The 24603-nt window shown below is 36.4% G+C and overlaps 1 protein-coding gene across 1 annotated transcript in view; it reads right to left on the bottom strand.

The window, feature by feature from the left end:
* Nucleotides 1-24603, bottom strand: part of LOC123936015 (phosphatidylinositol 3,4,5-trisphosphate-dependent Rac exchanger 2 protein-like) — a 53264-nt gene that overhangs the window by 8468 nt on the left and 20193 nt on the right. Inside the window, 2 exon segments of the mRNA XM_045996816.1 lie at nt 7387-7520; nt 22176-22337. Of these exon segments, the coding sequence (XP_045852772.1) occupies nt 7387-7520; nt 22176-22337 (296 nt within the window).

Here is a 24603-nt window from a genome sequence, read left to right as displayed (position 1 = left end):
GAAAGGATAATGTTCCTTTTTAAAGTTTATGTGCTAGCCACTTTCTATCACTAATTTTAAAAATCATAAATAATTTTAAACATGTGTAATCATGAATGCATACATACATACAACAGGCCTCAAAATGTATAAATATCACAATGATATCCGTTACCAAATTACCACTTATTTCAAAATAAGAATTAGTGATATAAAAATGGCTTCATAATTTCAGTCACAGCACATTTTTAATAACTTCATTCCAAAAAGTAAATTTGAATTCAAATTATTTATTTATTTATTTATTTTTTTGGTAAAGAAATTTTCTTCTTATTTATTTGACAGAGAGATCACAAGTAGACAGAGAGGCAGGCAGAGAGAGAGAGAGAGACAGGGAAGCAGGCTCCCTGCTGAGCAGAGAGCCCAATGTGGGGCTCGATCCCAGGATCCCGAGATCATGACCTGAGCCGAAGGCAGCAGCTTAACTCACTGAGCCACCCAGGCGCCCCAAATTCAACTTATTTATTAAGAACAGTAACATAGAGAGCATGGAAGGGGTGTGTGGGTGGCTCAATTGGTTAAGCATCTGCCTTCAGCTCAGGTCATGATCCGAGTCCTGGGACCCAGCCCCATTAGCCCATGGCAGGCTCCCTGCTCAGTAGGGAGTCTGTGTCTCCCTCTGCCCCTCTCCTCCATGCTCTCTCTCTCCCTCTCTCTTTCTCTAATAAATTAAATCCTAAAACAAAACACAGAAAAGCCCAACAGTGCTTTTCCTTAGTAGAAATTTTAAAATATTTTTAATGAAAGAATAATTTATTAATGCCATATGCAGGAATTTGCAAACTTCAATGGATCTAAAATATAATTCTACAGGAAGTGTTAAAAAGGAATGGAATTAAAATTGTCATTCATTAAATGTAGAATATCCAAACTGAACTGTCTCCAGGCACCGATGTTTTTTCCAAAAAGAGAAAAATCCAAGGGGCAGCCCTGAACAACTAACTAATTACTTTGAAGCTATACAGTTTGCAAATTCCTCACTCTTAACTCAGCATAGTTTTACATAAAGAGATGAGGTTTTTCAAAAACTGATACTACTATAACTCTCAGTGGAAATACTGGTATCTTTTCAATAGTGTGAGTTATAATGAGATGAAAGCTAGCCACGTACTGTATACTCAAGCTAGGAAATAGAAGAAACTGCCAAAAAATTTATTCAAAACATCAAGAAACTGATATCAAAACAATGTATTTAACCCTTATCCTGATGATCAATGGTGTGAATGCATAAATTTCTAGGAGAAATTTTAAAAAATCAGAATTTACTCACATTATTAATAATTAATGCTGAAAAAAAATACTTTTTGGAATAAATCTTTGATTCTATCAAATAACATAAGATTTTCTGGCATCCAAAATCATTTGACATTATTTATGGCAAAAAAAAAAATTTTAAAGGTTGTAACAGATTTTTCCTTTTAAAACTAGAAGTGACCCCACTGACCTTTTTTCAATTCCCAGGAACACTCCTTTAAATTAATAACATTGAAAATTTAACTGTATCAAGAAGGAACTAATATTTCTTGGTAGTCTTTTCAACATTGTAAAGTTATGCTACTTTTTTATTAAGAAAGTATTCAATAGCGCTTATACTACAGTAGCATGGTTGTAAAGGTAATTATGGTTTGTCTATTTTATTGATGATTAAGTAACAATAAATATATCTTATGTGGATGATAAGACATGAAGACAAAGATGACTAAAATTCAAAAAATGATTCTACTTTACTGAAAAGAGGATACAAAACTATAGAGGTTCATGTTTTTAAGCATTTTATTTTTTTTTAAAGATTTTTTATTTATATATTTGACAGACAGAGATCACAAGCAGGCATAGAGGCAGGCAGAGAGAGAGGAAGGGAAGCAGGCTCCCTGCTGAGCAGAGAGCCCGATGCGGGGCTCGATCCCAGGACCCTGAGATCATGACCTGAGCCGAAGGCAGAGGCTTTAACCTACTGAGTCACCCAGGCGCCCCAGCATTTTAAAAATCTATGCATAAAAAGAAAATGGAAATTTTAAAAATTCTCATTTACTTCTTTTTAGGTGATGAAATTACCTAGTATTTTCAATTTATTTCTCTGTTATTTCCAAATTTTCTCTAATAAGCAAAATTTAATTTAAAAAACTCAACGAGTTTAATATCTTTAAATGGTCTAAAATATTTATATTGAAAATGACAGCTGAAATATTTCCTTAAGAAAATCAATTCACACTAAAGAACACCTTAAAGAATAAAAAATTTCCATCTTATTCAATTCAAATTTGACCATTGTATTGAAATTTGTGGTTTGCCTAACACCACTAGAGATCACATTTTCTAAAGGTTACCATTTTGCCCTCTCTCCAACTACACAAATAAATTAGTTCTTAAGAAAGAATATAAATGACCTGTTGTTACTTTCCGAATGAATGTCTAAGCATATACTATGAAAATTACCAAGGAAGTTAACTGCAGAAAGTTCAACAGCTTTCCTAGGTAGGTCTTAAGTTGGATACTTTTTATGCATCATGTTCAAACTAATATCTCGGAAAGAATCTTCAAAGAATAATTAAATTAGAATTAACCAAAATGAGAGTTGGGTCTAGACAATGGAGGAATAGAAATTTGGAGACAAACTCAATGGCAACCATCTTCCTTCAACATAAGCAGTAATGGATAACATCGATATATTAAAACAAACAAATTTTCACATTTCTACATGTCATATCATTATTGCATTATTTTTTTGTATTCTAAGATATAACTGATGTAATTCAATTTATAAAACATTATAAGTAAGAGTGTAATCAAGTTTATTTTTCAAAAGATTTAAATAGTTACACACTGGCTAAAAGCTTAGTCTCATTCCAAACGCAATTATTTCTTCTGCAAGTTTTGAGCTAAATCATTGTGATCAGTGTCTGATGGAGTCCTTTACTTAGAAAAGTATTTTACTTATACCTACAGTATGCAAAAATACCTAGTATTTTTATAATATATTCAAATAGGCGGGGGAACATTTAAACTTGTCATCAAAAGTTTTAAGCATGGGGGCGCCTGGGGGCTCAGTGGTTAAAGCCTCTGCCTTCAGCTCAGGTCATGATCCCAGTGTCCTGGGATGGAGCCCCGTGTTAGGCTCTCTGCTCGGCAGGGAGCCTGCTTCCTCCTCTCTCAAACATTCCAGAACTTTGGTATAGTGTGTCTAAGACTGGTCTTTAATCTTTAAATGTAACACGAAGTTAAAATATCCAGGTTTATAGATGAACATTTATAATAATGAATTATGTGGCTAAATGTGTTTGTAGTTGAATCACTGAACATTCAGGAGAGATTATTTTAACAACAGGATTTTTAATTAAAGAGGAAAGATTCTAAGAAATGATTCAGGAGGATTCCAGAATACCTAGTCACTCAAAAGATTTCAATTAACTTGAACTATTCCATTTGACTCATTGACAAAATTCTGCCTAATAATTTAATATACTGAAATAATTATTCATTTGTTCCATTTGTTGTACAGACACATCTGACAAAAGTGAAGGCATAAATATTCACCAACTTCAGTGTCCCTCTCCTCCCCACCCTTGCAGTTAGATATCAGCCCTGAAGCAGGAGGAGTAGGTGCAAGGAGGGGTCACAAGGTGCTGTCCCAGTCTGAGTTCTTTCCTTGAAAGAGAATCTATGTTCCTAGGTCATCTGTCTAAAGCCTCATCAGCACTTAGTCCTTCATCCCTACTAAAAGAAATTAATTAAATAGATTAGTTAACCTGATTAGGGTTTGTCGGCCCAGGCCTTCACCATCTTGCACTCCTATGTTCATTATGAAAGTCACCTCTAAATGTCCTTTGCTAATAACCCTAAATAAATGCTACCAATTACGGATTCAGGCCATATAGTATGCAAGTTGGCATCATAGAAAGCCAGGATAGAGAAGAATGCCGAGAAGTTTAGTATGTAGATAATTGCATATTCTCCCAGGTAGGACATATTATTGTGGTCTCTTGCAAAAGAGAGTTTCTTGTAAGTTGATACATCATACTTCAATCATTTTTTAAAAAGTTTTATTCACAGGCAAAGAATCATGGTGTGGAATCTAACACTGGGTCTATTTTCCAAAGCATTAATTTACTTTGTGATCTTGTGAGTTCTGTATAGGCTTTTAAATTTCTCTTGACCCATAGATAGTAACACTCAGTATGAAATTCCACTAAGTGTCTGATCAATATTGTTAACACTTGGCTTAAAAAGAGAGATCTTTGGTCCCTTCAGAAGGTGGTTCTATTAAAGTGTATCAACTGAAAAGCTTCTGCTTTGAAAATAATTTTGCTCTATGTTTTAATGGAGAATATTTGATATCCCAATTTTCTGATTTCCCTTCTAATTAATTGTTTTAGTGGTCATCAGATACACACTGCAGGAACATTCATAATGGCAGAAAAACTAAAACAAACAAATAAAAACCTAAAGTCCACTGATGGGAGAGTGAGTAATTAAGTTGTTATCAATATAATTGTGATAATATTCAACCAATGGAGTATTATGCAACAGTTAAATGAATAAACTATTCCTATACATATGGATAAATAATTTACAAACTATATTGTATACAAAATATAAATTGCAGAAAGCAAAATACATTATCATACTTATAGAGCTCATTAACAAGCCAAACTAAGCCATATCATGCTTTATGTATTAACTATTATACATCATTTTTTTAAATACTAGTTTCTCCTGAGATTAATAGCATTAGTAAATTCCAGAGCTGAGATTCCTAATCAGCACTCTTGTCTTTTGTGAATGTAAATCTAGAATTCAATTCATCAAGTCCCCAGGTTTTGCAGTTAAAATATTGTGGAAATGTGGAAAAGGTTCAGTTTACTCATACTCACTAAATAATCTTTAGAGCTTCAATAATACTTGATTAAGGGGATGAAGTATCCTAAAATGAAGGGACTAGATGGTATCTTCTTACTACTTCAATTCAGGAAGTGAATAGACAATCATTTTTATGCAGTATTTCCATTTCTAGTCACTATGCATTTTGTCCATATTATATACCCATTAAGGATATTTGCTCAAAAACTAGGATTTTAGGGGCACCTGGATGGTTCAGTCAGTTAAGCGTCCAACTCTTGATGTTGGCTCAGGTCATGATCTCAGGGTCCTGGGACTAAGCCCCATGTCAGGCTCTGCACTTCAACGGGGAGAGTCTGCTTCTCTCCCTCTCCCTTTGCCCCTCCTACTGCTCACTATCTCTCTCTCTCTCTCTCAAAATAATAAAAAAAAACCTTCAGGATTTAATTTTACAAAATCTTTTCTGTTGTTTACCAATTTAAAAAGGAAAGTCATAAGACCATAAATGATATCATCACTGTACATGGCTAATCTTGCAAAAGCTTTGCACTTGAAAGCAGGCATGTATGAGATCAATTGTAATTTTAAAAAACTCATTCTCAAATGGATGCCTTTAATAATTGCACCTAGATGGATGTGTTAATTGACTTCATAGGTAAAATCCTTTCATGATGTATATCAAATCATCATGTAGTACAATTAAAATATATTACAATGTTACTTGTCAACTAGTCCTCAATAAAGCTGGATAAAAACAATTGTACCTAAACAACTTGAAGCACGTTATAATATTTTAATGAGTTATATACAAGTAAAATTAACAGCCTTTTCTACATCTTCCTGAAACGTATTTCTATGAGTCCCAATCTTGCTGCAAAATACAAAGAATTTAGAAGAGCATAGTAAAAAAATAGTCAATTCATTTTCATATGTGGTAAAAAGCATCTTTAAAAAAAAAAGCTCATTAAGGCAGGGATTAACAACAACTATCTTTTTTTGAAAGATTTATTATTTCTTTATTTATTTTAAAGAGAGAGAGCATGTGTGAGATTGGGAAAGGGCAGAGTGAGAGAGAGAGAAACTCAAGCTGACACCAATTTGATGCAGATCCTGATATGGGGCTCAATCTCACAAACCTGAGATCATAACCGGAGTCGAAACCAGGAGTTAGACACTTAACCAACTGCACCACCCAGGCACCCCATAACTATCTTTTGACTTTAACCCAAACCTGTTCCCTTTCAGCAAGACACATGGGTAGTTCTATGCTTTCTCAGCATCACTGTATTTTTGCACTCATGTCTCCTGCTAGGGCATTCTGATACTATAATCCAAGAGGCAGAACTCCCATGTCATCAATACAGCTGCCAGCTCAGAGAACTTGCTCTTGACATCTTGTTCATTGACTTAGGAAATCCCATTTCAAAAGATGAAGAATGACGTTCCCTTAATCTTGCCTCAGAAATCAGGCAGTTTTTGAGTTTCTCATTTTCATGTTACCAAAAATCTTTGGTTACACTGTCCTCATTTCTGAACCTAGAATAAACACTCATGCAAACCCAGCATCCTCAACCCATCTGTTTCACCTTTAAATTTCAGGAAGCCTTTTAGTACCTTTCAACTGAAAATAAAGTATCCTAGATATGGTTAGGAAGAAGTAAAGAAAGGCTCAGGAAATTTCCCAATTAAGTTCAGCTTTATTATTTTGCTTAAATAATCTGTAAAATGTTTCACCAGGAGTTCAAGGAAACATCCTATATATTAAGTACCTCCTGAAGAAAAAATTATATCCCTACTTTAAAAAAAATAACATACATCAGTAACACTGCTACATTAAATTACTTAAACTAATGATAACTAAGCTATACCAGGAACTTGCATGGGTTTCATTCATTCACTTATTCATTCATTTATTCACTTATTCAACAAATACCTCTTGAGTGTCTATTACATGGTACATGGCAGGTCCAGTCTCTGGGGAAATAGCACAGAATAAGTAGCAAGACCAGTATTCTCATTGACTTTACCATCTAATCCAGCAAAGGTGGCAACAAATAAATAAATAATGAAGGAACTATTAGCAAGAATTTTCTAGGTATCGATATAAAATTGCCGGGAGGCTATACTAGATGGGGCAATCAAGGAAAATATTTCCAAGGAAGGGGAGGAAATGACTGGGAAACAGCACTGGGAAACACGGAAGACATATTCACCTTTCCTACAGAGCCTGAGGCATGTCGGGTAACAACAGAAAAAATTTTTTCCTCCAAAAGCTTCCTGGGAAGGTAGTGTTATTGAACGACTGTCACATTTCAGTCAGGTTTTACAAGAAGGTAACGAGAAGAATCAGAAAACCGGCTTAGAGTACGTGAATTTTACTGAGGAGATCCTGAGTTCCCGGGAGACAGAGGAAAAGGTTGAAACTGTGAGACTGATAATTTCTTTTTTCTCAAAAAATATTTTCCAAGGTTAATAAGTTATTTCTGAAGTAGTACCTGTTTATCACCTTACCTGTGTTTCCTTTTGCAATACACCAGAAGATGATCAAAAAGAAAAAACACCCGTTCTTGAATATTTCCAGAAGAAATTTTCAGCAAGACGCCACACATTAGCATCTCAGTGCAGGTGTCGGCGATCTTGGATCCCTAGGTTAAAAAAAAAGAAAAAGAGAGAGAGAGATAATGTCTGATTACTTAACAGAAACGTTTGTGTGTAATTCTTTTTCTCATTAAAAGTCTGTTTTTATTTCAAGATACAATATACGGACAGAATAAAAGTTGAAACACCATAAATATTTATACACTGGATGGAGGTCTCTTTTCCTCCCAGACTCCTCCTCATCAGTCTCAGCAGATACAACTGTGGTTAGGAGACTCTGGGTCTTCTTTTAGCTTTCTTACACATGTAGGCATATATAAGCATGGATGATACATGTTACCGATGCTCTTTTACAAGGAGATGATTTCAAACTGATGCATAAAATTCATGTCTCTAACACTTCTCTCCCCTTCCTCTCTTCCCCTGGTATGGGAAAAGAGCTCCACGGATATATCACAAAGTACATTAAATTCTCTAAATTTTTAACGGGTATCAACTTATTTATCCACTCCTTGGATGGAGAGAAGAAAAAAGAAGAAATTAAAGAAAAAAAACTATTTAAAGAGAGCAACCTTCCATACAGCTTTCACCCAAGGTAAAAGTTAGCATAGGCACACTTGTTCCTTAAATAAGCCTTCACTGAGTGCATGCTAAGCATGGAAGACCCTAGAGACCCTAGAGAATCCCTTTCTGGAGAAAAAAATCCCTTTCTGGAGGAATACAAGAATGAAAATCTAAGTTGAAATCGAAAAAGAATTTAATGAGGTGTAATAAAAAAATGGAGGCTCTTACTTCTAGGATAAATGAGGCAGAAGAGAGAATTAAGTGATTTAGAAGACCAAATGATAGAGAATAAAGAAGCTGAGAAAAAGACAAACAACTACTGAACCACAAGGGCAGAATTTGAGAGATAAATGATACCATAAAATGAAATAATATTGGGATTATTGGGATCCCAGAAGAAGAAAGAAAGAGAGAGGCAGAAGGTATTTTGGAACAAATTATAGCAGAGAATTAATTTCCCTAATTGGGCAAAGGTACAAGCACCAAAATCCAGGAGGCACAGAGAAGCCACCTCAAAATCAATAAAAATAGGGGGGAAGGGAGTTGGGAGAGAGGGGTGGGGTTATGGACATTGGGGAGGGTATGTGCTATGGTGAGTGCTGTGAAGTGTGTAAACCTGGTGATTCACAGACCCGTACCCCTAGGGATAAAAATATGTTTATAAAAAAAATAAAAATATATTAAAAAAATTAAAAAATCAATAAAAATAGGCCCACACCCTATCATCTAATAGTAAAACTTACAATTCCCAGTGACAAAGGGAAAATCCTGAAAGCAGCCCAGGACAAGAGGTCGGTAAACTCCAACAGTAAAAATATTAGATTGGAAGCAGACCAAGCTACAGAGATCATGCCAAAAGGACTGGCATGATATAATCAGAGCAATATAATGAGGAAAATATGCAATCAAGAATACTATATCCAGTTAGGCTGTCACTGAAAATAGAAGGAGAGATAAAAAGCTTCCAGGACAAAGACTAAAAGAATTTGCAATCACCAAACCAGCCCTACAGGAAATATTGAAAGGGGTCCTCTAATCAAAGACAGATCCTAAAAGTAACAGACCAGAAAGGAACAAAGACAACATACAGTAACCGTAACCTTACAGGCAATAGTAGGGCACTAAATGTAGAGCTTTCAATAGTTACTCTGAATGTAAGTAGGCTAAATGCCCCAGTCAAAAGACACAGGGTATCAGAATGGATTAAAAAAAAAAGAAAAGAACAAGAATGAAAAGACCCATCATTATGCTGTCTCCAAGAAACTCATTTGAGACCTAAAGACACCTCCAGATTTAAAGTCAGGAGGGGGTGTAAAACAAGTTACCATGCTAATGGACATCAAAAGAAAGCTGGCATAGCAATCCCTACATCAGATAAATTAGATTTTAAGCCAAAGACTATAGTAAGAGATGAGGAAGGACACTATATCTTACTTACAAGGTCTGTCCAAAAAGATCTAACAATTTTAAATATCTATGCCCCTAACATGGGAGCAACCAATTATATACACCAATTAATAACAAAATCAAAGAAACATATCGATAATAATAAAATAATAGTAGGCAACTTTAACAACCCTTCACTGAAATGGACAGATCATCTAAGGAAAAGATCAACAAGGAAATGAAGCCGTTAAATGACACACTGGACATATGGAAATCACAGTTATATTTAGAACATTCCATCCCAGAATAACAGATTACACATACTTCTCTAGTGCACATGGAACATTCTACAGAATAGATCACATCCTGGGCCACAAATCAGGTCTCAACTGGCATCAAAAGATTGGGATCATTCCCCACATATTTTCAGGCCACAATTCTTTGAAACTAGAACTCAACTACAAGAGGAAAGTTGGAAAAAAAAACCTCAAATACATAGAGGCTAAAGAGAATAATGCTAAAGAATGAATGGGTCAACCAGGAAATTAAAGAATTTTAAAAAAATCATGGAAACAAATGAAAATGAAAACACAACTGTTCTAAATCCTTGGGAAACAACAAAGGGAGTCCTGATAGGAAAGTATATAGCAATACAACTCTTCTCAAGAAACAAGAAAGGTCTCAAGGACACAACCTAACCCTACACCTAAAGGAGCTGGAGAAAGAACAGTAAAGAAAGCCTAAACCCAGCAGGCAAAGAGAAATAAAGATCAGAGCAGAAATCAATGAAATGGAAACTAAAAAAAAAAAAAAAAAAAAAAAAACAGTAGAACAAGTCAACAAAACTAGGAGCTGGTTCTTTGAAAGAACTAATAAGATTGATAAACTCCTGGCCAGACTTATCAAAAAGAAAAGAGAAAGGACCCAAATAAATAAAAACACGAATGAAAGAGGAGAGATCACAACCAACACCAAAGAAATACAAACAATTATAAGAACATATTATGAGCAACTATTCACCAGCAAATTTGACAATCTGGAAGAAATGGATGAATTCCTAGAGACATAAACTACCACAACTAAACCAGGAAGAAACAGAAAACCTGAACATACCCATAACCAGTAAGGAGACTGAAGCAGTCATTTAAAAAAAAAAAAATCTCCCAGCTAACGTCTACCAAGCATTTAAAGAAGAATTTAGTTTCCTGAAACTATTCCAAAAAACAGAAATGGAAGGAAAACTTCCAAACTCATTTTATGAAACCAGCATTACCTTGATCCCAAAACCAGACAGAGACCCCATCAAAAAGAATTATAGACCAATATCCTTGATGAACATGGATGCAAAATATCTCACCAAAATACTAGCCAATAGGATCCAACAGTACATTAAAAGGATTATTCACCACAACCACGTGGGATTTATTCTTCGGCTGCAGGGTTGGTTCAACATCTGCAAATCAATCAATGTGATACATTAATAAAAGAAAGAACATGAACCATATGATACTTTTAATAGATGCTGAAAAAGCATCTGACAAAGTACAGCATCCTCTCTTGATCATAACTCTCCACAGTGTAGGGATAGAGGGTACATACCTCAATATCATCAAAGCCATCTATGAAAAACTCACAGCAAATATCCATTCTCAATATCCGTTCTCAGAGAAAAACAGAACTTTTTCTCTAAGGTCAAGAACACAGAAGGGATGTCCACTATCACCACTGCTATTAAACATAATACCAGAAGTACTAACCTCAATAATCAGACAGGAAAAAGAAATTAAAGGCATCCTAATAGGTAAAGAAGAAGTGAAACTCTTGAGTCTTTGCAGATAGGATACTTTATGTGGAAAACCCAAAAGACTCCACTCCAAAACTGCTAGAACTCACACAGGAATTCAGTAAAGTGTCGGGATATAAAATCAGTGCACAGAAATCAGTTGCATTTCTATACACCAACAACAAGACAGAAGAAAGAGAAATTAAAGAGTCAATCCCATTTACAATTGCACCCAAAACCATAAGACACCTAGAAATAAACCTAACCAAAGAGGCAAGGAATCTGTGCTCAGAAAACTATAATGTATTCATGAAAGAAATTGAGGAAGACAAAAAGAAATGGAAAAGTGTTCCATGCTCATGGGTTGGAAAAACAAATATTGTGAATATGTTCATGCTACCTACCTATAGCAATCTACACATTTAATGCAATTTCTATCAAAATACCATCATTTTTTTTTCAAAGAAATGGAATAAATAATCTTAAAATTTATATGGAACCAGAAAAGACCCCAAATAGCTAGAGGAATGTTGAAAAGAAAACTAAAGTTGGCAGAATCACAATTCTGGACTTCAAGCTCTATTACAAACCTATAATCATCAAGACAGTATGGGACTGGCAGAAAAACAGACACATAGGTCAATGGAACAGAATAGAGAGCCCAGAAATGGATCCTCAACTCTTTGGTCAACTAATCTTTGACAAGGCAGGAAACAACGTTTAATGGAAAAAAGACAGTCTCTTCAACAAATGGTGTTGGGGAAATTGGACTGCCACATGCAGAGGGATGAAGCTGGATCATTTACTTACACCACACACAAAAACAGACTCAAAATGGATGGAATACCTCATTGTGAGACAGAAATCCATCAAAATCTTTGAGAAGAACACAGGTAGCAAAACCTCTTCAACCTCAGCCGCAGCAACTTCTTCCTAGAAACATCAGCAAAGGCAAGGCAATTGAGGGCAAAAATGAACTATTGGGATTCCATCAAGATCAAAAGCTTTTGCACAGCAAAGGAAACAGTCAACAAAACCAGAAGACAACTGACAGAATGGGAGAAGATATCTGAAAATGACATATCTGATAAAGGACTAGTACCTAAAATCTATAAAGAACTTACCAAACTCAACACCCAAAGAACAAATAATCCAATCAAGAAATGGGCAGAAGACATGAACAGACATTTCTGCAAAGAAGACATCCAGATGGCCATCAGACACATGAAAAAGAACTCAACATCGCTCGGCATCAGGGACATACAAATCAAAACCACAGTAAGATACCATACCATACCAATGAGAATGGCTAAAATTAACAAGTCAGGAAACAATAGATGTTGAAGAGGATGGGGAGAAAGGGGAACCCTCCTACACTGTTGGTGGGAATGCAAGTTGGTGCAGCCACTCTGGAAAACAGTACAGAGGTTCCTCAAAAGGTTTAAAATAGAGCTACCCTATGACTTAGCACTCTCACTCCTGGCTATTTACCCTAACAATACAAATGTAGTAATCTGAAGGGGTACATGCACCCAAATGTCTACAGCAGTAATGTCCACAATAGCCAAACTATGGAAAGATCTGCAAGATCCCTGAAGATCCCTGAAGAACCTTCTCCAGTTTGTGAGGGTCTCCCTCAATACGGAACATCTCCAGAAGTGAACACTACCACCCAGATGCAAGCTGGCGAATAAATCATGTAGTGATATCAGTATTTCTCCAGACCCCTACAACATATATCTTGATTCTATAAGATTGGATTAACACATTGATGGCAATCCCATCTTACAGCTAATTCCAAGTGCTCCATTAGTCAACAAACGCCTCTGGATCATTTTCCTCTATTGTATGCTGAGTTTGACTTTTGATTTAATCTAGATTGGTATCATAGCAAACTCTCAAACCCCTTACTAATATTACAAATACATTATGTTTGGGGGCACCTGAGTGGCTCAGTTGGTTAACTGTCTCTTTTCAGCTCAGGTCATGATCCCAAGGTCCTGGAATGGAGCCCTGGGTCAGGCTCAGCCTGCCTCTCCCTGTCCCTGTCCCTCCACTTGTGCTCTCTTTCTCTTTCAAATAAATACAATTTTTAAAAAATCTTTAAAAACTACATTATGTTTAAGTCATTACCATAAGTTCCCATTAGCTCCTAGCTCCTGATCAAAAACCAGAATAATATTAATTGACCTCTGTGAGGTAAAACACTTCTTTTCAAAAACAGCCCAAAGCATCTGTTTAATAATCTATTAATGAAACTTTGTGGGGTAATGACATCGAGCCCAACAATCTTGTTATCTTTTAAAGTATATCTCACAATATAAACATAACATCACTCCTATTATATTTTACTAAATCCTACCAAGACGTTTCTATCCCTGTAATGATATGTCTTTAATATTTAACAGCCAGCTTTAAGAATCAGTACATTAGGTACCTTTACCATCTTCTACCAGAGTAGAATAGTAATAGTATTAGATAATAGTAAACTACTACTGTCACATGAAATGTCCATTAAATAAATCCCAGAGGACTGCTTACACACTTAAAGGAATCTGTGTTGAACATACACATTTGTCTAAAAAAACTCCTTCTAAATGAATGGCCTATAGCATTTCTCTTTATACCATGTGTATAAGCTGTAAATGGTCAAGAAGAACCATTGTGCCCTTGATTTACCATGATTGAATCTGTGCATTATTACTAGGACAATGGCAACTAGAAATCAGTAAGAATCTCTTAACTACAGAGACATACAATGTTAGAAATATTAAAAATTTGACCAAGTGTATATACCATCTTCTGTATAGTCATGATATGCCTCTCACTTCAAATCCATCCCCTGTACAAGTAGACACTTAATAAGCGTCTCTTTTAAAATAATGTTGTGTTATTTTCCCCTTGCTTACATGATAAATCTACCTTTCTCTGTAGCTAAAACAAAAGAAAACAAAACAAAACCCTCATGACTTTATCTTTAAAGTAAATGAAATGTATGATATTTCGAAATTACATGCAATTTTTTTTCATTTACCTAGAAATCCCAGGAGAGCTTCTGGGGTTAGAAATAAAGAAGTCAAGCTACAAAATTCATGGAAGAAATTGAAATATAGTATGGCTATGAACATCAGATTACTAGGTAAGAGTCAGGAGCACTAAAGTCTATCAAAATGACAACATCAGGCAAGTGAACTAGAATATAAAAAATGTCAAAGCAGTAAAACAAGCCAGGCAGATCATCAGAAGACAGCAAAGCCTCTAGGGCAATGGGTCTCAAAGGTTAGAGTTTGGGAGACACACCTGATATGCTTCTTGAAATTCCCAGGTTCCCTGGTCCTACCTTCGGAGATTGAAACTGAGTAAAGCTGGGGTAGGTCCCACGTCATTCCAGTAAATGCTGATGCATGTGGAACACTCTAAGTAAAATTGCCTTGGAGGCTTTGAGTACCTGATTCCAGGTGCTCAAGTGATCCTATGGCAACCCTGCTGACAGGGAGATAGAGGTGAGTACAGGTCTCTGCCTGAGGTAGTCCTGACTGCTTCCTAGTCCCAGGGTAGATAGGCATTGATCATGTTACCATGGTCGCAAATATACCACATGGTCACCTCTGGTATATTTCATCACTGGTGAATATTCAATTATACCTAAGTAATGTTACATAACCTAGTTAGTGTTTTATCTTCATTTTGAAAATTGATGCTAATTTTTAAATCTAGAAATCTGTTCTTTGGCAATTCCATATTTAGTCATTGAACAATCATGTATGATAAACACTTTTCTCTAGATGAATACTAAAGTCAGGGTTTTAACATTTCTATAACATGCCAAACAATGTGTTAAACATTTTTTCCTGGTATAAATCTCTAGCAAGTAGGCTTCTCTGTAAAGTTTTAGGAAGCAAGAGGGAGAGAGGGAGACGGGAGTGAGGAAGAAAAGGAGGAAGGGAGGAAGGAAGGAAGGAAGGAAGGAAGGAAGGAAGGAGGAAAGAAATATGGTGGGAGGACAGGAAGAAGGAAAATAAAAGAAAGGGAAAGATGTTTGGTTAGATCAGTTTTGTACAGTCTTTCATGGGTCACCAAGTAGATGTTGAAGGCGGCAGATTATTTCACTATGGGAAAAACCCTATAGAAATACTTTTACAAAGATGGAATTTCATGTGCCTGTGAAAAAAAATATTGCCCATTAAAATAAGCTATTTTAACAGTACAGTGATATATCATAGAGTCATAAACGAACATTTGAAGGCAAGGTATAAAGAATTATTTTAAAAAGTAAGAGGGGGGCGCCTGGGTGGCTCAGTGGGTTAAAGCCTCTGCCTTCGGCTCAGGTCATGATCCCAGGGTCCTGGGATCGAGCGCCGCATCAGGCTCTTTGCTCAGCAGGGAGCCTGCTTCCTCCTCTCTCTCTGCCTGCCTAGTTGTGATTTCTCTCTGTCAAATAAATAAAGTATTAAAAAAAAATAAGAGGGCTTTTATAAATCATTAATTTTGGACTATCCGAAAGCTATTGCCCATAATGTAATATGTATATGTACATATTCAATACAGATTTTTTTTAAAGATTTTACTTATTTATTTGACACAGACAGAGAGAGATCACAAGCTGGCAGAGAGGCAAGCAGAGAGAGAGGGGGGAAGCAGGCTCCCTGCTGAGCAGAGCCCGGTGTGGGGCTCGATCCCACAACCCTGAGACCATGACCTGAGCCGAAGGCAGAGGCTTTAACCCACTGAGCCACCTAGGCGCCCCAGTACAGATATTTTTAAATAATGTGTTTACCCATATGATTCAGACTTTTGCTGTCTCAGCAATCCCTTAAAAAATAACCAAAATAATGTACTTTTTTCATCTAGATGATTTATCCTTTTTAACATGCATTTCCCTTTAAGAAGCAACATTTATCATGTAAAATCACACCTGTGATGAAGTATATATATATATATATATATATATATAACTAAATACAACAAAGCCCCAGCAAGGACGTTCCATGGATGGTTCTAATCCTGACCACTTTTATTAAATCAGGAAAGGGAGGCTGAGTGGCCGTTCAAGGGGAGAAGTAACCACCCATTAATAACTGCACCATGGGTGGGAATCTACTCATCCAGTGCCTCTCCTTCCAAAAGCTTCTCTTTCTAGTCCAGTCTGTGGAAACCTATCTCATCCCTCCTCCTTCACCTTGGTCCCAGCAGGTGCAAAGGCTTGGGACTTGACCCCTGTTCCAGATTCTAGTGGAAGAAACAGATATGAAAGCATAGAATTAAATGCAGTGTGATCACTGCAGTAACAGAGTAGCAACAAAATGAGAGCTGGCCTGAATTAACACTCTTAGAGATAGCTGTGTGTGTATGATTATTTGTTTATCATTAACTATATAGTTCACTCCATATCATGGTTTCAGGTTTCAATCACTCGTTAGGGATTTTCTTTGTCAGACATACAAAGTACACCATTTCAGTATCACCTTCTGATAGGGTGAAAAGATCAGTCTGAAATGGATGGAGCAAACCATGACTTCAGTCACTAAAGCCAGGACCCAGTGGCAGTCCATATTGGCAACCCTCCCATGACTTCAGTCACTAAAGCCAGGACCCAGTGGCAGTCCATATTGGCAACCCTCCTCACCAATGGCTCCTCTTCCCACTGTGGGTGTCTCATGGTCAAGATCCAGCCAGAAAATGGTGACAATTCAGAATCTCATTTGTTAAGAAGCTGAATAATTTTGATTCTATGAATTGGAGGTATAGTCAGGTGTGAATTATATAGTCAGCATACATGAAAGACTAGTAAATTCGAAGTGCCATTACAGAATTTAATGTAATTTAATTTAATGTGGAATATGATGAATTTCCATAGGTGGACACAAGTTAGGTGACAAAGTATGCTTTCAGAAAATGACAACACCCAGAAAAGACAGGAGCGTGTGGATTTATTTTATGGCCCCTTTTCTAATTTCCAGTGTGTCTTCAAACATTAAAATGATTTATGAAGCACTGCAACAATAGAACAAAGCCCCACCTCTGAAAAAGACCCAATGAAAATACTATTGCTAAACCACATCTGGATTATTTGAAAGGTAAATCTTTTTATGTTAAGTTCTCTTAATATGTTATGGAAGGGTTCATTACTGATTCTTTGCAGCTATGAGGAGGCAAAAAATCACTATAATAGGAAACTAGTCACTAATTATCTGACCCCACTGTCAGCGCTCCCTGCTTAACACCAGAGTCTACCCCATTCATCTTGTCAACTCAATGTTGAATGTCAATACTGGAAAAATGCAGACTGCAGAGAGAAGGCATAATCTTGGCAAAGGAGGAGGATGACAGGAGGCCCTGAAACTTCCCCCAATCATATACAAAGCACTGACAGATGAAGATCTAACAAGAGCTAGACCCACTCACTGTGGAAGAAAAGAAAATTGACAAGAATGACAACTAGGTGAGCGTCTCATAAGAGAATGATTTCAGTATCAAAGGAGTGTCTCGAGAAAATGAATGAAGCATTTGAATATTCTTTCAAAAAACCTTTTAAATCTACTAGAAAAGTTAAACATGAAATGAAGAATATCACATCATTTTATCATAGACTGTCATAAAATGTATGTCCCACAGCAATATTCAGCATTTGGTTCACTCTTTTTGAGATTCAATTTATTAACTGATGTTTTAACCTAGATTCTGTCATCTATTAGATAAAACTAATAACATAAATGTTCGTTTTATCGAAATGAAGTCCCAATCAACCTTCCCCCCTCCCACTCAGGAAATTCTGCTCCCTTTCTACATAGATTGACTTTCAATGGCCTTCTTCCCAAACCACCTGTCCTTAAGTAACAAGAGCCATCTATAAATCAATTCTGTCTCAAGGCAGTAGACAAATTTGTATCTACCAAATCACCTTGTAGAAAGAAAAAAAAATTCTCATCACAACGTCTGTTAGACTCATAAAGTAAGAGAACATGACTTGAAGTCAATATACTGTCAGACACAATCATATATAAAAAGCAGGAAATGGATGTTAAAACGGTTTTGTGCCATTATATTTCTCCACGCAGAAAGCCAAGAGGTGTCAAATTTCTATTCTGTTTCTATTTCATAAAATGCAGTAACTATTTTGATCTCATTTTTTCCAGCACCTTCATATGTTAATAATTCTCCCTCTTATCTTTGAATATGATTGTTTTCAGATTTGAGAGGTCTATTCCAAACAGGGCTATCACGGATATAAAGCTGAATTACCAAGTGATATAATGCTTTTTGATACTCCCTTGTTGACAGAGTTCATTAGGACTCCAAAGATTAGAGTTACCATTACAATACTATCAATCAGCCAAAAAGCAGACCAAGACGGCGACTGGTCCTGCTCTATGAAATGAATCAGTGACTCTGATTAAACAACTAATGAACTTCCTTTCCAAGCACACTGATCACTGCCCTACAATTACCTTTGGTAGAATATCCTGTGCAATGCTCTGAATGTTGGAGAAGACATAAAACTGAGATATCATAAATTAGACTAATAAAAGGCAGAACTTCAAATCTGAGCAATTAAACTACAGATCTTCTGTAATGGCAGTCACTATGTAAATGATGACAAACACCTAATTTCTATAGTAAATTTACTTCTAAATGGCAAGCAATCAACGTAATCTAAAGAATTAGCTTAATTTTTTTTCTGAGTAGATACAATATTACACGGTGACAAGGAATATAGGTTTAAACTCTGCCATCCATTAGCTATAAGCACTTGGGGTAAATCATATGGGCCCTCACTTTTTAAATCTGTGTAATGGGGATTATAAAACCTCAGCCAACGGTTAAGGGCTCACCAAGATTGCATACAATGGAAGATCAGCCTTTCCTCAAAAGGGAAGTGGCTGACTGGCCAACAAGGACCTCTGTCCTCCCCTAGGCAAGACTACAGGAATCTTAGATTTTGATCTTGAATCTTGAGTGATGTAATAAAATGGTAGAAAACATTATTAGAGTCTATCCATTTTACTCAGGGCACTGATGAACCTACCTACCAGTTTTGGCTGCCTAGACACCCTTGAGAGTGTAGCTTTTCTACTGATTCTGTGAGCTACTCCATATCTTTTAAAATTAATTTTTCTTTTAGTTTCTGTGACTTGGAGGTATCTAACCTTAAGTGAAGTGATATAATACCCTCAGTAGTCAGGAGCTTGTATTAGACAAATAGGAATTTCTCAACGGTAAAAATCCTACCATTGAACCAGAGCTTTAAAATACTTCTCATTTGCATAGGATTTTACAGTATTCAAAGCACTTCCACTTATTTCGTTTGACTCCTGTAATAATCCACATACTATGTGGGAGAGGTCTGATATATCATCCCCAAAGTAAGGGTTAGAGTCCGGACTACAGAAAATCATGTTTCACCTCTGTGTTATCTAATTTGGGACCATAGATTTCAATCACTTGTTTACCTAAATTCAACATAAAGGAATGTAACGATAATTTATAGCACAAAATATTAGACAGGCAAGATACCAGACAGATTTTACTATAAAAAGCCTTCATTTGATTAATGAGAAAATAAGACTGGATAATTAAGTGACTTACATGAAATAAATAATCCACCTAAGGTGAAAACAATGCTAATTCATGCTGTATCAAATTCAGATCCCATTCAAGAAATTTTATAGTTACTGGAGTGAGGGTGTCATCCCTCAGGTGGTCCTCAAGGGTCTGCAGGAGCTTGGGGAAGGAACTAGACAGGGAGTTGTTTCCCAGCCTTCTTAGCTCAAGACTTCTCACCTCAAAGGCTTTTTAAGGAACTCTCCATTCTTGGCCAGCCTGCCACCTGACATCTGCCCTTGGCGGTGTCCTAATCCCACGAGAGCTACTCTAAACATACACAAAGCTCTCTGCAAGCTGAGCAGTAATCTTTGTTTGCAATTCAGAGAAAGCTCTGTAACTATCCTCCTTCCCTCCCAGGGCCTGCATTCATCCTGTAAGACTACCCCTCTCTCCTGGACAAATCGGGAGTCCTATCAGCAGTTTCTCCAAAGCTTCCAGGAACAGACCAGGTGTGAGTATTGTAAGAGCTTTCCCCCTCTCTCCAAGCTGGTGGACTGAGATGAGGAATCATGTTCTTATCAAAAGTTGCCAACCAGTTAGCTGGGCATTCCTCCAAGCTCCGTTCCCTCAATGTCCCAAAACCCCCCAAAGTAGCCTGGCTGTGTCTTATGCAATTATATTCAAATCCTACTCCAATAGAATCTGCGTCACTGCCCTTTTTTGGGACCTGAACTCATATGATCTCCTCTGTGCCTGCTGGGACTGTAGTAATATCTGATTTCCTGCAGCCAGTTTCCTCTGTCCCGATGCTGCATTTTCCTCTTGCACTTCAACTGTTTGTTGTAAACAGAGAGCGCTGGTGAGATTGAGGCACCCCCTGTTAGGGGCTGTAAGTAACGGAACATGATCCACACACATTCTTCCTCTGAGTAACTGCCATGCCCAGAGCAAGAAATATCAACTTTTTAAAGAATCTCTTAATTCTGCAGTAGATACATTTTTTTTTTAGAATATACATGAGGAGGAACAAAATTATGACAGATTCCATTCCCCTAGAGTACCGAGAAGAACCTGTGAGGTTTTGTTTTGGGAAAAGGCCTGGCAAATATCAATGAGAAACCCTGCAGTTTAAAGCATGTTCAGTTTTTCTTCCAATGCTCGCGTGACAACAGAACGACAAAAGCAAACTTCAGTCCATTTTCCTCAACCCAGCAGGCCAAGCGCTCCCCAAGAAAGGAATTATCATCATGAATCAACTGCAAAACACACAACCATTTTAACTGACTGAAATAATTAGCATTCATGCTGAAATGGGAGGTCCCCCTGGACACTTGAAATGAAAGAATATAGATGAAGAGAAAACTTCCATCCTAGCTGGATTTGAAAATTTCATGGTGAAGGGTGGATAAACTGGTGAATTCCCAGAGGTCAACGTTTGAGGTTTCTTTGCAAATCTGAATGGATATAATTTTTGAATGGATTTAATTTTAGATCTAAATGGAAACCAACATATTGAAGATATGAAACAAATCAGTCAATTATAAGGTCCTAAAGATACAAAGCAATTCTATCGAATTTGTGTGAAAACATTATTTGGTTGGAAACATTTTAAATCTTCTCTATCCCTTTAAAAAATGTCTTAATTTCTTTACTTTATAAAACTAAATGATCCCGGTTGAAAGCTCATCTCATCTCAATTAAGTCAATTTAAAGACAAAATTTCAGTTTATGCTTTATATAGCACTAAAATAACACAGGGCTCCAACCCCATGAAATAACAAGGATTCAAAGTTACCATGGATGAAAACATATAACAGAGTCTGAATATCATTCTTTGTTTGCTTCTTTTATCATTTAAAAAAATCTTTCTTTAATGAGTCATAAATCCGTAAGACTTTTCATCTTGAATGGACCTTGAAAATCACATCATAAGACAGTTTCTTCACTTAGAAATGATGAAATAATTGCAAAGAAATGCAGTTTAAGAGATTAAGTGATCTTAACATGAAATTCATCATCAAACACCTAATTTAGAATCTGAAAATAACAGTATCATAGAACACATACGGGGCGTTACTCCCCTTCCTTACTCTCTCCAGGTTTCAGGCTATGTACTTATTGATCAAAGGTAGGCAGGGAAAAGGATAATCAAGATGCACAAATACTGAAATACCAAAGCTTATAACCCACACAACATCAGAAGGCTCTATGACAAAGCTTTCAGGTTGACGTTAAGTCAATTAACTTGCCACTCTAAAGAGATTTAAAAATAATAATGACAGCACTTTGCAGAAATGGTTATAGCCCTCTGGCATTATCTGGGAAAATGACCATTTATGGCTCCATCCACTGTCAACAATTCTACATGCAGCATAAGACATAACACAACTATTTTAAGCTCCACTGTTGAGTAGAGTAAATGTACCTCCCAGCCTTCAATGTGAGACTGCCATTCCTCTAAAACTTCTAACTTCTCCATCTGCCTCTTGGCCTCGTTTATGTTGGGGTAGACAGCTTTCATGGCTTGGAGGGCTTCCATTACTGCTGCGTAGACACTGTGTTTCCTTGGAGTCCGCTTCAGCAACTCCTGTTTATACACAAAAAAAACCTAATCGCCCTTTGATCTTCAGCTTTCTGGTATAGCAGGTTCAGAATGACCAGGAAATGAGAACTGCAGAGATCGTGAGAGCCACCTTCAGAAGGGACATCACAAACTCCACTGAAATTCAGATCAATGAATGTACGTTACCCTGACACACATTTTGCAGCTCCTTTAATTTTTTGGCCTTAAAATTATTTTGTTTTAAAAACTAAATTAGATTTCTCCTTTTGAATTGTCAAATATCTCACCTGCAGCATGTAATTTGTTTATAAGATTGACCTCTGCTCCAACAGAAATAGAACTCTGTATGTCTTCCTAGAGTCTTAGCGGAACAGTAAGTCTTTAAATAAATATGTCCCATAATTTCAAAAATAATTTCAATGCCTTATTTCCTAAAACACTTTTGAGAAACTACAAAAACATGCCATGAGTAAAGCAAAATTTTTAAATGATGTCTTATACTCTAGCAAAATAAGTAACTTACAAGTTCCATGATACTCCATCACTAACGGAGCAATTTATGCTATTTACACCAATAACTCAGTTTCACTTTCTACAGTGAATGAATTGCCATAGGCCTCTCCAAAGCTTTTTTTGTTGTTGTTTTGATTTGGGTTTTTTTTTTTTTTTTTTTGGCATTTTATGGTTTTGTCCATTCAGGATATCAGAGCAAGCGTGATCTTTAATCTTTTAAATATATTAAAAGGTTTTGTTTAGAAGCACGAAATTAAACATCTTCACCCACTGTCTAGACAGTTGTGACCACATTGATTTTCATTAGTCATTTGTCTCTTTACTACAGTTGCCATCATCACATTAACTAACACAATTACAGAAATCCTGGGGCAAGTCTTTAAAATAAGTTTCTTCATTCTTAACATCCAATGGGAAACTATGCAGTTGTTATACTCTCTTGAGGTCTGTTGCTGTTGAAACTTCTGCCATAAACTTTGACCCTGCATTCAGTATGTTCACATTCCGTTCTGCAGGGCTAGCACCAGAAGAGTGCACATTACATCACTCCCAAGACAAGATTTAAAAACTTATGTTGGATCACAAATCCATAAAAGAGATATGCTGGCTTCTCTAAAAATTCTAAAGTGCAGAAGTATTTGTAAATTATGTGAAGTGGTCAAGTCAGTCTGCAGACTGTGATTTGAGGTCCTATGGAATTGTGCCAGTGCGTATCTGTGAAGTTGAGACATGAATGTAGACAATGTGAAACAGCAAGAAAAATGAGTAGTACTAATCGTTTGTCAGTTACTTTTAATCAACATTGTACTGGTTGGCCATGCCAATAATTTCAAGTTCCACAAAGATGACCGATAGATTGTATAACACACAGCCTAACCCCTAATGCTTTTCTCCGAATAAATAAAACCAACCAAAATCAAAGAGACTATAGGCACAATGGTACAACAACAACAAAATTATCAACACCAACATATCTACTACACAAATAAATAGTTTCTTCATGTTTCTTTGTGAAGATAATCATCCAAAGAAGGGGAAAGATGTCATCTTTCCACTTCTCGAAGGAGCTCTGAGTTGATCTTTTTCTTCCTAAGCAAGGATGTGTCCATTGTTCTATCTTAGGAGAGGTCAGATCAGCCAACCCTATCTGGTGGTCATCCCCATCCAGAAGTGATTTAGAACAACTACTTAGCATGATATCCTTCTCTTAATAGCACTATCCCTTCTGACTCTTACAACAAACAAATGCCTGGGATTCCAAAATCAGGGCCAGGAATAGCTGACGTGATCTGAGTCACCAAGTCAAGAGTCTGAAAGGACTCTCAGAAAGACAGGAGTCACGTTTGCCCCAATCTTACTGAACTGAAGACCATATTAAAGGTCTGCAAAACTGAAGATCCCCATGTTAGCTTCCCTCTGTGGCTTAAGCAAGCAATTTTGACTTGTTTTTTTAATAAGGAGAAATTGTTTTCAAAGAAATTTTACACAAAAACCCAATTATGCAACTCATGGAAGTTGTAGTTAAAAAATTTTTTTTAAGTTCAAATTCCTTACATTTGTTTCTCAAAAAGTAAATCAATAAGAACACCAGTTGATATGTGCATAACATATTGAAATATTTTAAAAATTTAGAGAGCAAGCAGTAGTTCATCTATTAAGATAAATCAGAATCAAATATATATGAATAATAGCAGCTAACATATACGGAGTACATAATAACTAACATATACGGAGTACATACTGTGCTAAATGATTTGCATAAAAGTTGAATTACTAT

Source organism: Meles meles, unplaced genomic scaffold (genome assembly GCF_922984935.1).
Source record: "Meles meles unplaced genomic scaffold, mMelMel3.1 paternal haplotype, whole genome shotgun sequence".
Lineage (NCBI taxonomy): Eukaryota > Metazoa > Chordata > Mammalia > Carnivora > Mustelidae > Meles > Meles meles.
The sequence above is the reverse complement of the archived record's forward strand: the minus strand, read 5'-3'. Positions and strand labels throughout refer to the sequence as shown.